Here is a 14,024-nt window from a genome sequence, read left to right as displayed (position 1 = left end):
TCAAATATGTGGAGATTAAACAAAATGCTACCGAACAACTACTAGGTCAATGAATAAATCAAAGGAGAAATAAAAAAGGTCTGGAGACAAACAAAAATGAAAGTACAATATACTAAAATCTATGGGAGATAGCAAAAGTGGTACTGAGGGAAGTTTATAGCAATACAGGCCTACCTCAAATAAAAGAAAAATGTCAAATAAACAATCTAACAATACACCTAAAGGAACTAGAAAAAGAAGAATGAATGAAGCCCAAAATCAGTAGAAGAAAGGAAATAATAAAAATCAGAGTGGAAGTAAATGAAATAGAGACTGAAAAGACAATAGAAAAGAGCAATGAAACTAAGAGCTGGTTCTTTAAAAAGATAAACAAAATTGACAAACCTTTAGCTAAGATCACCAAGAAAAAAAAGAGATGGCTCAAATAAAATCAGAAATGAAAGAGGAGAAATTATAACAGATACCACAGAAGTACAAACAGTTAGAATACTACAAAAAGCTATATGCTTTTTGTAAATTGGATAATCTAGAAGAAATGGATATAGTCTTAGAATAATACGACCTTCCAAAACTGAATCAGGAAGAAACAGAGGATCTGAACAGACCAACCACTAGTAAGGAGATCAAAACAGAAATCAAAAACCTCCCAAAAAACGAAAGTCCAGGACCAGATGACTTCCGTGGTGAATTCTAGTGAACATTAAAAGAAGATTTAATACCTATCCCTCAAATTCTTCAAAAAAATTGAAGAGGAGGGGATGCTTCCTAACTCATTCTACGAGGCCAACATTACCCTGATACCAAAACCAGACAAGGACAACACGAGAAAAGAAAATTACAGGCCAATATCACAGATGAATATAGATGCAAAAATCATCAAGAAAATATTAACAAATCGCATAGAAAAATACATTAAAAGTATCATACACCATGAGCAAGTGAGATTTATTCTGGGGATGCAAGGATGGTTCAACATTTGCAAATCAATCAACGTGATACACCACATTAACAAAATAAAGAATAAAAATCATGATCATCTCAATAGATGTAGAGAGAGCATTTGACAAGATACGGCATCCGTTTATTATAAAAACTCCAAATAAAATGGGTAGAGAGATAAAGTACCTCAAAATAATTAAGACCACTTATGATAAACCCACAGCTAACATCATACTAGAAAGTCCTAACCAGAGCAATTAGGCAAGAAAAAGAAAGAAAAGGGATCCAAACTGGAAAGGAAGAAGTAAATTGTCACTTTCGCAGATGACGTGATTTTATATATAGAAAACCTAAAGAATCCACCAAAAAACTATTAGAAATAATAAATGAATACAGTAAAGTTGCAGGGTACAAAATCAACATACAGAAATCAGTTGCATTTCTATACATTAGCAACGAAATAGCAGAAAGAGAAAACAAGAATACAATCCCATTTACAAGCACAACAAAAAGGATAAAATACTTAGGAATAAATTTAACCAAAGAAGGTGAAAAACCTGTATACCAAAAACTATAAAATGTTGTTGAAAGAAATTGAAAAAGACACAAAGATATGGAAAGATATTCCATGCTCATGGATTGGAAGAATTAACATAGTTAAAATGTCCATACTTCCTAAAGCAATCTACAGGTTCAATGCAATCTCTATCAAAGTCCTAACAACATCTTTCACAGAAATAGAACAAAGAATCCTAAAATTTATGTGGAACAACAAAAGGCCCCAAATAGCCAAAGCTTTCCTGAGAGAAAAGAACAAAGCTGGAGGTATCACATTCCCTTTTTCAAAATATACTACAAAGCTATAGTAATCAAAACAGCATGGTATTGGCACAAAAACAGACACAGAGATCACTGGAACAGAATTGAGATCCCAGAAATAAACGTACACATCTATGGACAACTAATTTTTGACAAAAGTGCCAAGAACATACAGTGGAGGAGGAATATCTCTTCAATAAATGGTGTTGGGAAAACTGGACAGCCACATGCAAAAGAATGAAAATAGACCATTATCTTACACCATATACAAAAATTAACTCAAAATGGATTAAAGACTTTGGGCCGGCCCCGTGGCTTAGCGGTTAAGTGCACACGCTCCGCTGCTGGCGGCCCAGGTTCGGATCCCAGGCGTGCACCGACGCACCGCTTCTCCGGCCATACTGAGGCCGCGTCCCACATACAGCAACTAGAAGGATGTGCAGCTATGACATACAACTATCTACTGGGGCTTTGGGGGAAAAAATAAATAAATAAAATTATAAAAAAAAAAAATTTAACAGACTTGAATGTAAGACCTGAAACGATAAAACTCCTGGAAGAAAACTTAGGCAGTATGCTCTTCAACATAAGTCTTAGCAGTATCTTATTGAATATCATGTCTCCTCAGGCAAGGAACACAAAAGGAAAAATAAACAAATGGGACTGGATCAAACTAAAAAGCTTCTGCTTAGCAAAGGAAACCATCAACAAAACAAAAAGACAACCTACCAATTGGGAAAAGATATTTATAAATCATGTATCTGATAAGGAGGTAATATCCAAAATATGTAAAGAATTCATACAACTCAACAACAACAAAATAAACAACCCAATTAAAAAAATGGGCAAAGGGTCTGAACAGACACTTTTCCAAAGAAGATATACAGATGGCCAACAGGCACATGAAAAGATGTTCAACATCACTAATTATTAGGGGAATGCAAATCAAAACTATAATGAGATATCACCTCACACCCATCATAATGGCTATTATTAAAAACACAAAAAATAAGTGTTGGAGAGGATTTGGAGAAAAGGGAACACTTTCACACTGCTGGTGGGAATGTAAACTGGTGCAGCCACTATGGAAAACAGTACGGAGGTTTCTCAAAAGTTTTAAAATATAACTACCATATGATTCAGCAATTCCACTCTTGGGTATTTTATCCAAAGAACACGAAAGCACTAATTTGAAAAGATATATGCACCCCCCTATGTTAGTTGCAGCAGTATTCACAATAGCCAAGACCTTGGATTAACAGATAAATGCATAAAGAAGGTGTGGTATATATATATATATATATATATATATATATATATATATATATATATATATATATATACACACACACACACACACACTGGAATATTACTCAGCCATAAGAAAAGATGAAATCTTGCCGTTTGCAACAACATGGGTGGACCTTGAGGGCATTATGCTAAGTGAAATAAGTCAGATGGAGAAAGCCAGATACCACATGATTTCACTCATATGTGGAAGATGAAAAACAGCAATAACAACAAACACACACATAGACACAGAGAATAGATTGGGGGTGAACATGATGTAGTCTACATACCTCAATAAAAAATTAACTAAGGAAAAAGTAGGGGAATAAAGTAGTGTATACTATACTATTGTAAAATATTCGTATTTGGGGGGAACTTGCCTTATTTGGTATATTTCCTTTGTATTTTCCAGAGTTATCCGTTTTTGTAGAGTAGCAATAAATATCATGACTGTTAGTCTTGAAAATAAGTTTATTGATGTCAATTTGCTTCTTCTCATAGCTCTAGTTTTACAGTAATTGGATTTAGAAATAATGTGCCTATTTGTCTTTCATTGCTTTTTGGAGTGAGATGGGAGAAGATGCTGAGATAATTACAGACAGGCTGTATTAGTATAATGGTTTAAGAGCACAGTTACTCAAGCAGACTGGGTTCGAATCCCGACTTCGTAACCTTGGGCGAGTTACTTAACTTCTCTATATCTTAGTTTCCTTATCCAGCAAAACTAGAACAATATTTGTAACTACTTCATAGGATTGTTGTAAAAATCAGTTAGATTAATACATGTAACGCGTTTAGAGACAGCGCCTGGCATGTAACAGAAGCTGGGGAAGTGTCAGCTATTAGAAGTAGTAGTAGTGGTGGTAAAGGCTATGATATAGGGTCTTTTTAGGTTCTGCTTCTGTCAGTTGAATGTGTTTTGCTGGCTGTTAATATTTTCTGAGCATTTGGCTTGGTTATTTAAGAAATGGCTTAATTAGCTTGTGATGTCAACCATTGTATTTTCTCACCTGTAGGTGCCTTAATGTTTGTGGCATGGGTGACAACTGTTAGCATAGGTGTACTGATTGCTCGATTCTTCAAACCTGTTTGGTCAAAGGCTTTCTTGGGCAAAGCAGTTTGGTTTCAGGTAAGTGGGAGAAAAAGTTTAATGTATTTTATGTATTATTTGAACATTGCAACATAAAAATATATGAAGTATGTGTGGGTTTTTGTGTGTGTGTGTGTGTGGTTACAGTTGTAGGTTTGGAATCCTAATAATAATTCTTTTTGCCCTTTAATTTCCTAGCCAGTTGAGAGCAGACATAAGGTTCTTGATGAAGATCAAAATAGAGACAGCTTTATGAAAGGTCAGGCTGGATTGGAGAACATTTCAGGGCTTTGTGTGCGCCTTTGTAACGTAGACTTTCGGACCCAAATAATCCTGACTTACGTGTCTAGTTGCAGAGGGAGAGGCTAGAAGAACATTCACCCACTGCGCTGAGTACGGATTGGTCAAGAAAGGCAGGAGAGCAGAAGAGATAGTGGGTGCTTACTGCATTGCAAAGCAGGGGTCTGTCCTCTGGTTGATGGGCCAGTGAATGTTGGGCTATCCCTAGCTCACCAGTCAATTCATCTATCTCCTGTGTGGGTGGGATGAGAAAGTAGAAGTGTTCCTTTCCATGCTGCCCCTTCCCGTGGGATGGGGAGGCAGTCTTTTGTTAGAAACCTGAGTCGATAAGAACCCCTTAAAACAAAACAAAACAAACCTTATTCTTCATGTGTCATGGAGTATGGATATTTGTACATATAGTGGAAGATCAGTGAGTATGTGTTGATATAGAATGTACATGTCTGCTTGTAGAAAAAATTTCTGCTTATTGGAACAGTTTTGACTTTATAAGAGGGTATTCTTGAAACTTCATATTCATATAAATTTGTATCTTATACGATTTACCTTATCTAATCTCGTTTCTCACTATTGGCTGGCAGGGTCAATCTGTTTTATTTGTTGTCACTACTGCTACATGCCTTGCTCCTGTCTGCCTCTGCCTTTGATTGCTCTCTCTCTCTCTCTGTCTCTCTCATATGTTTATGTGGATATTCCCAGCTGGAAAACTCTTTATGTCTTCTCTTTACCAATTCAAATCCTCCACTGCTTTTAAAACTATGATGTCTCTATATGTAGGGTGACGTGTGTGTGTGTGTTTGTGCATATATATACACATATACATATAGTGATTATATGTCCTACTTTCCCTGGAATAGTTTTAGTTTGCACCAGTTATCCTGGCACAATCAATTAACAGTGCCCATTTTCACTCTCAATATTCTTCTAATTTGGACAGTGAATTATGCATTTTATATATGTTTCTCTTATCTACTCAATTAATATCCCGAGCTCCTCAGGAGACAGTATTTTCTATTTCCTTGCTGCCTCGTTGTATCTGGTATAGCACCGTGCCTGTTGGTAGAACTTAATAAATGTCTTTGGAAGGGAATAAAGGACTTGGCGAGTAACTTGCTCTGTGTGTGAAATATCCATTCCTGCTGCTCTGTGCAGGTGAAGTCTTGGCAAATGCTTTTGAATGATGAGGATGAGAGCTTAGGGTTTTCTTTAAAGTTCAGTGGTATACTAAGATTTTTTTTTAACTGACCACAAACTGTGATGAGATGTCAGTCAAATGCAGGCCTTAAGTGAATCTCACCCCATAATCTTTTCCCCATAGTAACACCAACTCCTGTCTCGTACATAGTTAACTCTCTTCTCACTTTGTCATTTCATCCTTGCAGGTGCATCGAATGCTCATGCTCACTACTTCTGCTCTCACCTGCATTGCTTTTGTTCTGCCTTTTATTTACAGAGGAGGTTGGAGTTGGGTAAGTATCTTAAATGGGATGTTTTTATATAAATTCATTTTGATGTCAAATGAGATTCCTGTTTTAGTCTCAAATGATGAGTAAAAAGATATTTCTTCACGTGTTGCTCTTTCTTTCCTTTTTGAATCATCTGATGACTATTTCACATTGTTGGAGGACAGGGATGGAGTGAGTTTGTCAGTGCAGATTACTTGGTAATGAAATATTTTTAGGCTGCATGAAATGTTATGTATACACTATATAGCTTTAGTGAGTTTTCTCACTATGGAGTGGTGAAAATTCGAAGTGTGATATCTGGGGAACATGAACACACTAAGCGGTTTTCTCTAACTAACACTATGATTACCACTAAGCTAACATTAGTTGCATTCCTACTTTGTGACCAGCTGTGCTGAGTGCTTTACATGTGTCATCAAATTTAAACCTCAAATGAAGTATTATTGATAATAATCCCATGTCACAAATGAAGAAACTGAGGCTTATTCTCAAAAGTTTATCTCCAGCTTAGACCTCTCCCCTGGCTTGAGACTCACATATCCACCTGTCTGCTCAGGACCTCAACTTGCTTGTTTAAGATGTCTCAAACCTAGCGTGTCCAAAATGGAATTCCTGATCTTTCCTGATCTTTCCTCTCTGTGTTGCTCCCCCTACTGCCATCTCCATATTAGTAGTTGGCAGTTGCCTTCTCAGGCCAAAACCTGAAATTATTCTTAACTCTGCTCTCTTCCATACCCCATATCAAATCCATCAGGAAAACCTATTGGCTTTACATTTAAAACATACCACTTCTCATCCCTGATGGTACTATGTAGGTTAGAGCCACCATCATCATTTGCCTGGACTATGGCAGTAGGCACCTAATTGGTCTCTCTACTTCAACCCTTGTCCATGTATAGTCTGTTTTCAACCAAGAAACAGAGTGATTTTTAAAAAATGTAAATCAGATCATATCATTCTTGTGCCCAAACTCATTTCTCTAATGTCTCTTAATTTTACTCAAAGTTAAAGCCAAAATCCTTCCAGTGACCTCTATGATTTGGCTCCCAGTTACTCTCTGAACTGATCTCCTCCTCCTCTCCTCATCCCATAGCTCATCTCATTGCACGCTGGCCTAATGCTAGGCATGCTCTTGCTTTATAGTCTTTGCAAAGATTCTTCCTTCTGCCTTGGTCTTGCTTCCTCCACTCCCTCACCTTCTTCAAGTCTTTGCTCAAATAATAGCTTCTCAGAGAGCCCTGCCCTGCTCTATTTTTTTCCCATAGCACTCTTTACCTGATGTCATTTCATGTAATTTACTTATATATCATTTCATATAATTTACTTATATATTATGTTTTTTCTTTGTCTGCCCTCCCACACTAATATGTAAGCTCTGTGAGAGCCAGGATATTTGTTGGTATGTTCACTGGTGTATCTCAAGCACCAAGAACAGATTCTGGTACATAGTAAGTGGTGTTGTTAGAGCCATCGAGTTGATTCTGACACCTAGCAATCCTGTGTACAGCAGAGCAGAACCCTACCTGGTCTTTTTTGCAGTGCTCCACTGCTGTTCATAGGGTTTTCATGGCCAATTTTTCCGGAAGTGGGTGGCCAGGTCCTTCTTCTAGTCTGTCTGGTCTGGAAGCTCTGCTGAAATCTGTCCACCATGGTGGCCCTGCTGGTATTTGAAATACCAGTGGCATAGCTTTCAGCATCACAACAACACACAGCCGCCACAGTATGACAGTCGACAGGTAGGTGGTGTGGTTCCTTGACCAGGAAACGAACCCGGCCTCGCAGTGAGAGAGCTGAATCTTAACCACTAGACCACTAGGGCTGTACCTACATAGTAGGTCCTCAGTAAATATATATTGAACAAATGGACAGGGCTTATTGAGCATAAGTGATGTACCTAAAGTCAGAGCCTGTGCTTCCATTACACTCTACCAGTTTTACAGACAGTCAGAATTTGATATCAAAATTTAATATTTCAGTTTGGGGTGTTGCTACAAGGGCTAAGATTTGATGATTCTGGGGTCACAGACATCACCAGGAAACCTCCCTTCTGCTTTTTAGTTAGTTTATAGATTAGTCAATCTATTTTTTTAAGGAAATTATGAAGATTTTTTGGTATGAATCAAGACATCAGAACCTTATTTTATCCAGGTTTTTGGGAGAAAGGTAACACTTATTTTGTAAACTTTGTAGTTTGTAGTCTTTCCAGTTTATGAATAGGATAGTATAAAGGTTAGGAGCACAACTCTACGGCTAGACTACTTGGATTCAAATCCTGATGTCATCACTTATTACCTGGGACACCTTGGGCAAGTTACTTAACTTCTCTGTCCCTCAGTTTACTCATCTGTAAAATGGGGCTAGTATAGTATCCATCTTGGCATTTCGGAGAATTGAGAGTTAATTAACTGAAAGCACTTAGGATAGTTCCCAGCACATTCTAAGCACGTATAAGAACATTGTTGCTGCTGTTACTGTTTTTTATTAGATAGAGGCACTTTCCACCTCCATGGTCCTGGTTATAATTTTATCAGTGTATAACTGTGTCCATGGTTTGAAAGTGATTGTAAAGTGCTCTTTTGTCCGCTTTTAGTTCCTATTTACAAAAGCTTCCTATCACGGCTTGGAAACCACTATGTCCTCGTTCTAGATCACAGATTTTAGAGCCTACCCAAGCGTGGGAGTCAGTGGCAACAGACTGTAATATCCCTCCATCTAAACTTGTCACAGCTTAGAGCATCTTCTTAGTTCGTCCCTTAAGTTTTTAAGTGAAATAATTGTGCAAAGTGGTCTAACCTATTGTCTGCTGTTTTGAGCAGGCACACGACATCACTAAGAGAGGAGCGTGACCAAGCCTGTTGAGATACTGTGTTGATGTTTTTTCTTGGACCTTCATTTTGAACAGAGGAGATAAGATGTTAATACGCTGGCTCTGCAGGTTATTCACTTAATCAACAAACATTTATTAAGTGACTAAGGCTCTGTTAAGCACTGGAGTTACAAGAAATCATGTAGAACCTTCAGCTCAGGGAGCAGAGAGGTCTGAACAAATAATTACAGTACATTAGGGTGCGTGCTCTTGACATGTGGATTCTAACTAGTCCTCGGTGGGCTGCAAATGGCTATACTGGTGTTGGTGGTCATCTAACATCCTGATGGGCGAGAGGCAGCATTCTGCGCACGGATTCTGCCACAACCATTTGCACACTGTGTGGCCTTGGACACATTACTTGATATCTCTGAGTCTGAGTTCCCCCATTTGTGAAAGTGGGATATTGATAACTAACTGTCAAGCATCGCAGTGAACATTAGTGACAATGTGTATAAAGTATGTGCCTAGTATGAAGTAGACACTCAGTGAATGGTGACTATTATTATTATTATTATTAAATGTTTATCTTTTTTTTTTTTTTGTGAGGAAGATTAGCCCTGAGCTGACATCCGTGCCAATCCTTCTCTTTTTGCTGAGGAAGACTGGTCCTGGGCTAACATCTGTGCCCATCTTCCTCCACTTTATATGGGATGCCGCCACAGCATGGCTTGACAAGTGGTGCATTGGTGCGCGCCCGGGATCTGAACCCGGGCCGCCAGCAGCAGAGTGCACGTACTTAACCACTATGCCACAGGGCCAGCCGCCTATTACATGTTTAAAGCTACAGAAAAACACTAAGAATACATCTGTGTGTATTATTTTTAACTTGAGGATTTAAATTGTGTGGGCGAGATTGAGACTATTAAAATGATGTAACTTTGCTCAGTACGCAGGTTATCACCCATACCTTGGTTGTATAGTGGTGATTTTAGCAGTTCTTCAGCCTCTTCTGGCAGCCTTCAGACCACCTTTACATGACCCAAGGTACTTACGGCTTTTATCTATAAATGCTCTTCATGTGGACATCATTATTTGGCAAATGAATCCCTTTTCAAGTGGAAACATTTTGTATTTTATAAAATTCAGTGATAAATTATATTTACTTTAAAAAGTTTTAAAATGTGTTTCAGATATCTAATTCCTAGGCAATAAGGGAAATTATGTGCTTTTTAGTCCCTTGGGAATTAATTATAGTTCTATCACTTTTAAGAATCCTGACTGGTTCTTTATTTTGGTAGAAGGCAAATGTTTAACTGGACTCATTGGAGTATGGGAACAGCTGCTAGAATAATAGCAGGTAAGTAATTGTGATGCCACTTATTCATATATAATTGCTGGTTGTTTATATTGCAAGTTGTAATTTGGCTTAAATGATTTTTAGATGCATTAGTAATTGGAGTAATTGGTTGTTGAGGAGAAATCAACCTTAAACATTAAAATCCGGAAAGTAATTTCTAGAGGTAACTATTTAAGTCATTATTTCAGCTTTAAGTTTCAGGTTTTTAAAATGACTTTAAAATTCTCCCTTTAAGGCTTTTTTAGCATTCGCCTTTGCCAGCAGAATAAGCTATGCTGATGGCCAAACATTTAAGCAGCTCAAGTTGAGGGTCATTTGTGAGTTGGGCTGAGGTGGGCTTGGTGGGGGGTGGGGGTCCCAGCCCTCTGTCTCCAGGTTCTTTCCATGGGGATGGTACCTTCTAGGGAATGGAGGTTTTCAAAAGTCAAGTATGTTTATCCAATACATTTTGATGCCTTATATAATAAATATCTAAGCTGATACCTCCTACCCTCATATTTCTATAGTCTATATAAATTTGTGGAAGGGGGAGTATAATCAGCAATGGTTTCCATACTTTTCTCTTTTCCTACATTGCAGACTTCAAACTTTTTGGAAAATTTGGGTGTCTCTTTTTTAACAATCGGTAGATTGTAATTATAATTTCCCATCTTACTCTTTCTAGTCTTATAATAAAAAAAAATAAACTAACTATTTGGTCTTACATATTAATCTAATTCATCTCAAACTTTTTTAGTATGTTTTACTTGATATAATGCACACACATACACACAAAATTACCTCTCTTGGTGGTGACTACATTTGAATATATATATTTTTTCTTACAAATGCAGTGGCCGCAATGTTCCTGGGAATGGATTTACCAGGATTGAATCTTCCTGGCCCATGGAAAACCTATGCAATGATTGGATTTGTAGCCTGGCATGTTGGGACTGAGATTGTTCTGGAGATACATGCTTACCGACTCTCTCGAAATGGTAACCTACTCAACAAGCCATGTTATGTAGAATCACTTTTATACAAACTATTGAAATATAATTACTTTCTTGATCTTAATGGTTGACTATTACATGGTAGCTCACTAAAAATTTCTGTTGTGATTACTCAGTCAGTGGTAGAAATTGTGGAAATTTTCTGCCTTTGCTTTTTATATTCACTAGTATTAGATTTTGTGAGTAAAATATAAGGGAAAGATTTTAGGTTTAGGGAAGAAGTCTTCTTTGTCAGTACTTTCTAGTTTGCATGCTGGTCTGACTGGGAGCCAGTATGCACTAAGAACCGTGAATGCCTGGAGCTGAGAAAACTCTAAGATGGAGGACGAAGAGATGCCCAGAGTCAACACAGGGCAGAGCTGCACACAAATTTTACCTATTTGACACACTTACTGTGTGCTGTCACATAGGCTGCCATATATATCATATATAGCCAGCTAACTAGTGAGCTAGATACGAAGGTCTTTGCCTGAGCTCTCTAGTGGTAAGGTCCATTTTGGTCTTGGTGCCAGGCAGGGTCAAGATACCTACCTAGAGCCATCAGGATTGGAGAGATTGGTAGAGAATGGGTGACATTTTAAACTAGCTTGGATTCTGGGCTAAGTGTCCTTTGTGTCCTGTCTAGTTTTCACACCCCCAAATGATAAGTAAAGGTGGCCTTCTAAAAACAAAACCTCTTTGTTGTTTAGTGTATATATCGTGAGTTTAGGAGCCTGGGTGGCTTTTAGGAGCTGAGTAGTAAATGTCTCTACTGCCGTTTTTGGTTCTTGGTAGGGTTACATACATGGGGCTTTTGACAACCACTGAATTATGGCTTGCTGTTTAAAATACATATGTACTTAAACCTTGGGCTGTTAGGGCTTTGATCTGGTGTTTATTGACTAGAAGAAGAAGGCATATTTCAAACCCCTTGACAAATGTGTGCTGTAGCCAGCACGTCCCAGTTTGTGAGAACCTTAAATATTCAGGAAGTTTGCAACATTTGGTAGCCTGAAAGGGGAGAATGTACACCCTGGATATCAGTAAACGCTACAAATTGGTGCTTTTTTTGAGAGTTAGTTTACCTGCATGCCACTGGCCTTGTAAACTCATGTTCTTGTTCTTGACAGGTGAAATACTGGATGACGCTAGAATTCAGATCCTCCAGTCATTTACTGTAGCTGAAGCAGAAGTGAGTTTTTCTTTTTTAATTGACACAAACTTCAATGATACCTGTTTCCTTCTTTCATATCTCAATTTGTCTTTCAGGGTCATGCTTTTAAAAAGGCAGTGTTAGCAATTTATATCTGTGGGAATGTGATTTTTCTCATCATATTCTTATCTGCAATCAACCACCTATGAGCAAGCAAAGACCTTGGCTTTGCAGACCAGGTGATGATTATCATCAAGCCCAAGAAACTTGAAACCTGTACTGACTGCCCGGAGCGTATTCGTGAATTCTAATTTAGAAGACCAGGTCACGTCTATAGAGGAATTCTGAAGTCTGGTCTTTGGAGATCAACATTCAGCAGGGTCTTATGGATTATAAAGTGATGTCAAGCCTTTAAGTGTAATTCTGAGCCTTAAAGGGAAGGTTGTACTGGAGGAGAAATGACTCTCAAATATTTTTATGCTGAGATTTTAAGAATGTTAGCATTTAAGAAAGTAAACAAGAACTATTTGGAAAAACAAAAAAGATATCATTAGGATAAAAAAGAGATTGTATTAAGGTAAATATATTTTAGACTATAAAGGTGCTGTGGTACTTGAAAGAAAACACTTATTTTTACTAGTTTATCTGAATGGTCTTTATTAGGACTTTTTGAGAAACTGTGTTTTTCACTCCAGTTTTTTGGACATGTGCTTTGCTCTATGTGTTTTGTTACTTCTCTGGTAAAGATGGAAGTGGGGCTGACCCCACTGTAGGTTTCATTAACATTTAAATATATTATGAATGTTATAATTTTTTTCTTAGCTTGAAATGCAAGTATGCATCCTCTGCTTAAAGACTGTCTTTATATATTCAGCTACAGGGCTGAAATGGCATTTTACATGTTAGTTGTTTTGACTATAAGATTTAAGTCCCATAGGCTTTGGAGATTGTAGACTTGCATTTCAAAATTAATAAATCTCACCCTTGTGAACATGTCTAAGCTATTCTCTTTCCTTGCGGTAATAAAATAATATGGGTGGTTCTGTTTTGTTAGAAGTTTCTAGTGCTCTAACGAATAAGAGCAATCAATGTTATTTTTCCTTCCTATTTCAATAATTTATCTTCTATCTTATGGCTGGGTCTTGCATTTGCTATGAGGACTTCTAGCCAGTGGGTGGTGCCATAATACCAAACTACTGCGTCTTGAATCCTTGTGCTGTGATTCATTTTTAGTATTTAGATATAACATCATGGGATGGTATTTTCCTTAAAGTCCACCAACTCTTAATCTTTATTTGAAAAATTTTTGCCTTTTTTGGGGAAGGGGCAGTCGGGGTTATGGATTAGAAACTGAAATTGGGGACCAGTGTTGTTATTTTCTGGCTTTATTTTTGTTCGTTTTCTAACCATAATTATTTGTAACAATTCTTTGATATTTCCCTTTACATTCCTCTGACCTTATAACAAATGAATACAGCCATCTTAGGCAAAGGAAACAAGCAAAACTGGACATTCTTAAAATAAAAAAGTTTAGGGAGGCATATTGTATTTCTTTAAGTCTTCTTTCTGATTATGTTATAGTTTCTGCTTGGCCCAAGGACCTAATTTCTCTCTGGTGTAAGTAACAGCCTCAGCCGTGTATCCTGCATCTTTTACTGAGTAAAATAACAGGGAAATTTTGTTTGTTTTTCCTGGTATAGGTGTTTATCATAAGTAGCTTTGGGTTGAGAAGTGAACTTTCTGTGTACATGTTCTGTAAGTGCCAGGCTACTTACAGTCTAAACTTTCTTTTTGAATGTCTTTATTAAAAAATGTTTTTAGTATAGAAAA

The 14,024-nt window shown here is 37.4% G+C and overlaps 1 protein-coding gene across 2 annotated transcripts in view; it reads left to right on the top strand.

Moving 5' to 3' along the window:
* Positions 1 to 13,735, top strand: part of FRRS1 (ferric chelate reductase 1) — a 53,924-nt gene extending 40,189 nt beyond the window's left edge. For both annotated transcript variants that reach the window (XM_058538615.1, XM_058538614.1), the window contains 7 exons: positions 4,065 to 4,177; positions 5,821 to 5,907; positions 9,660 to 9,757; positions 10,012 to 10,070; positions 10,904 to 11,047; positions 12,172 to 12,233; positions 12,311 to 13,735. In XM_058538615.1, the coding sequence (XP_058394598.1) occupies positions 4,065 to 4,177; positions 5,821 to 5,907; positions 9,660 to 9,757; positions 10,012 to 10,070; positions 10,904 to 11,047; positions 12,172 to 12,233; positions 12,311 to 12,403 (656 nt within the window). In that variant the 3' untranslated portion in view covers positions 12,404 to 13,735. The remainder of the gene's footprint in view (positions 1 to 4,064; positions 4,178 to 5,820; positions 5,908 to 9,659; positions 9,758 to 10,011; positions 10,071 to 10,903; positions 11,048 to 12,171; positions 12,234 to 12,310) is intronic.
* The last annotated feature ends 289 nt before the right edge of the window (positions 13,736 to 14,024 follow it).

This window comes from Diceros bicornis, chromosome 4, assembly GCF_020826845.1.
Source record: "Diceros bicornis minor isolate mBicDic1 chromosome 4, mDicBic1.mat.cur, whole genome shotgun sequence".
NCBI lineage: Eukaryota > Metazoa > Chordata > Mammalia > Perissodactyla > Rhinocerotidae > Diceros > Diceros bicornis.
The sequence above is the reverse complement of the archived record's forward strand: the minus strand, read 5'-3'. Positions and strand labels throughout refer to the sequence as shown.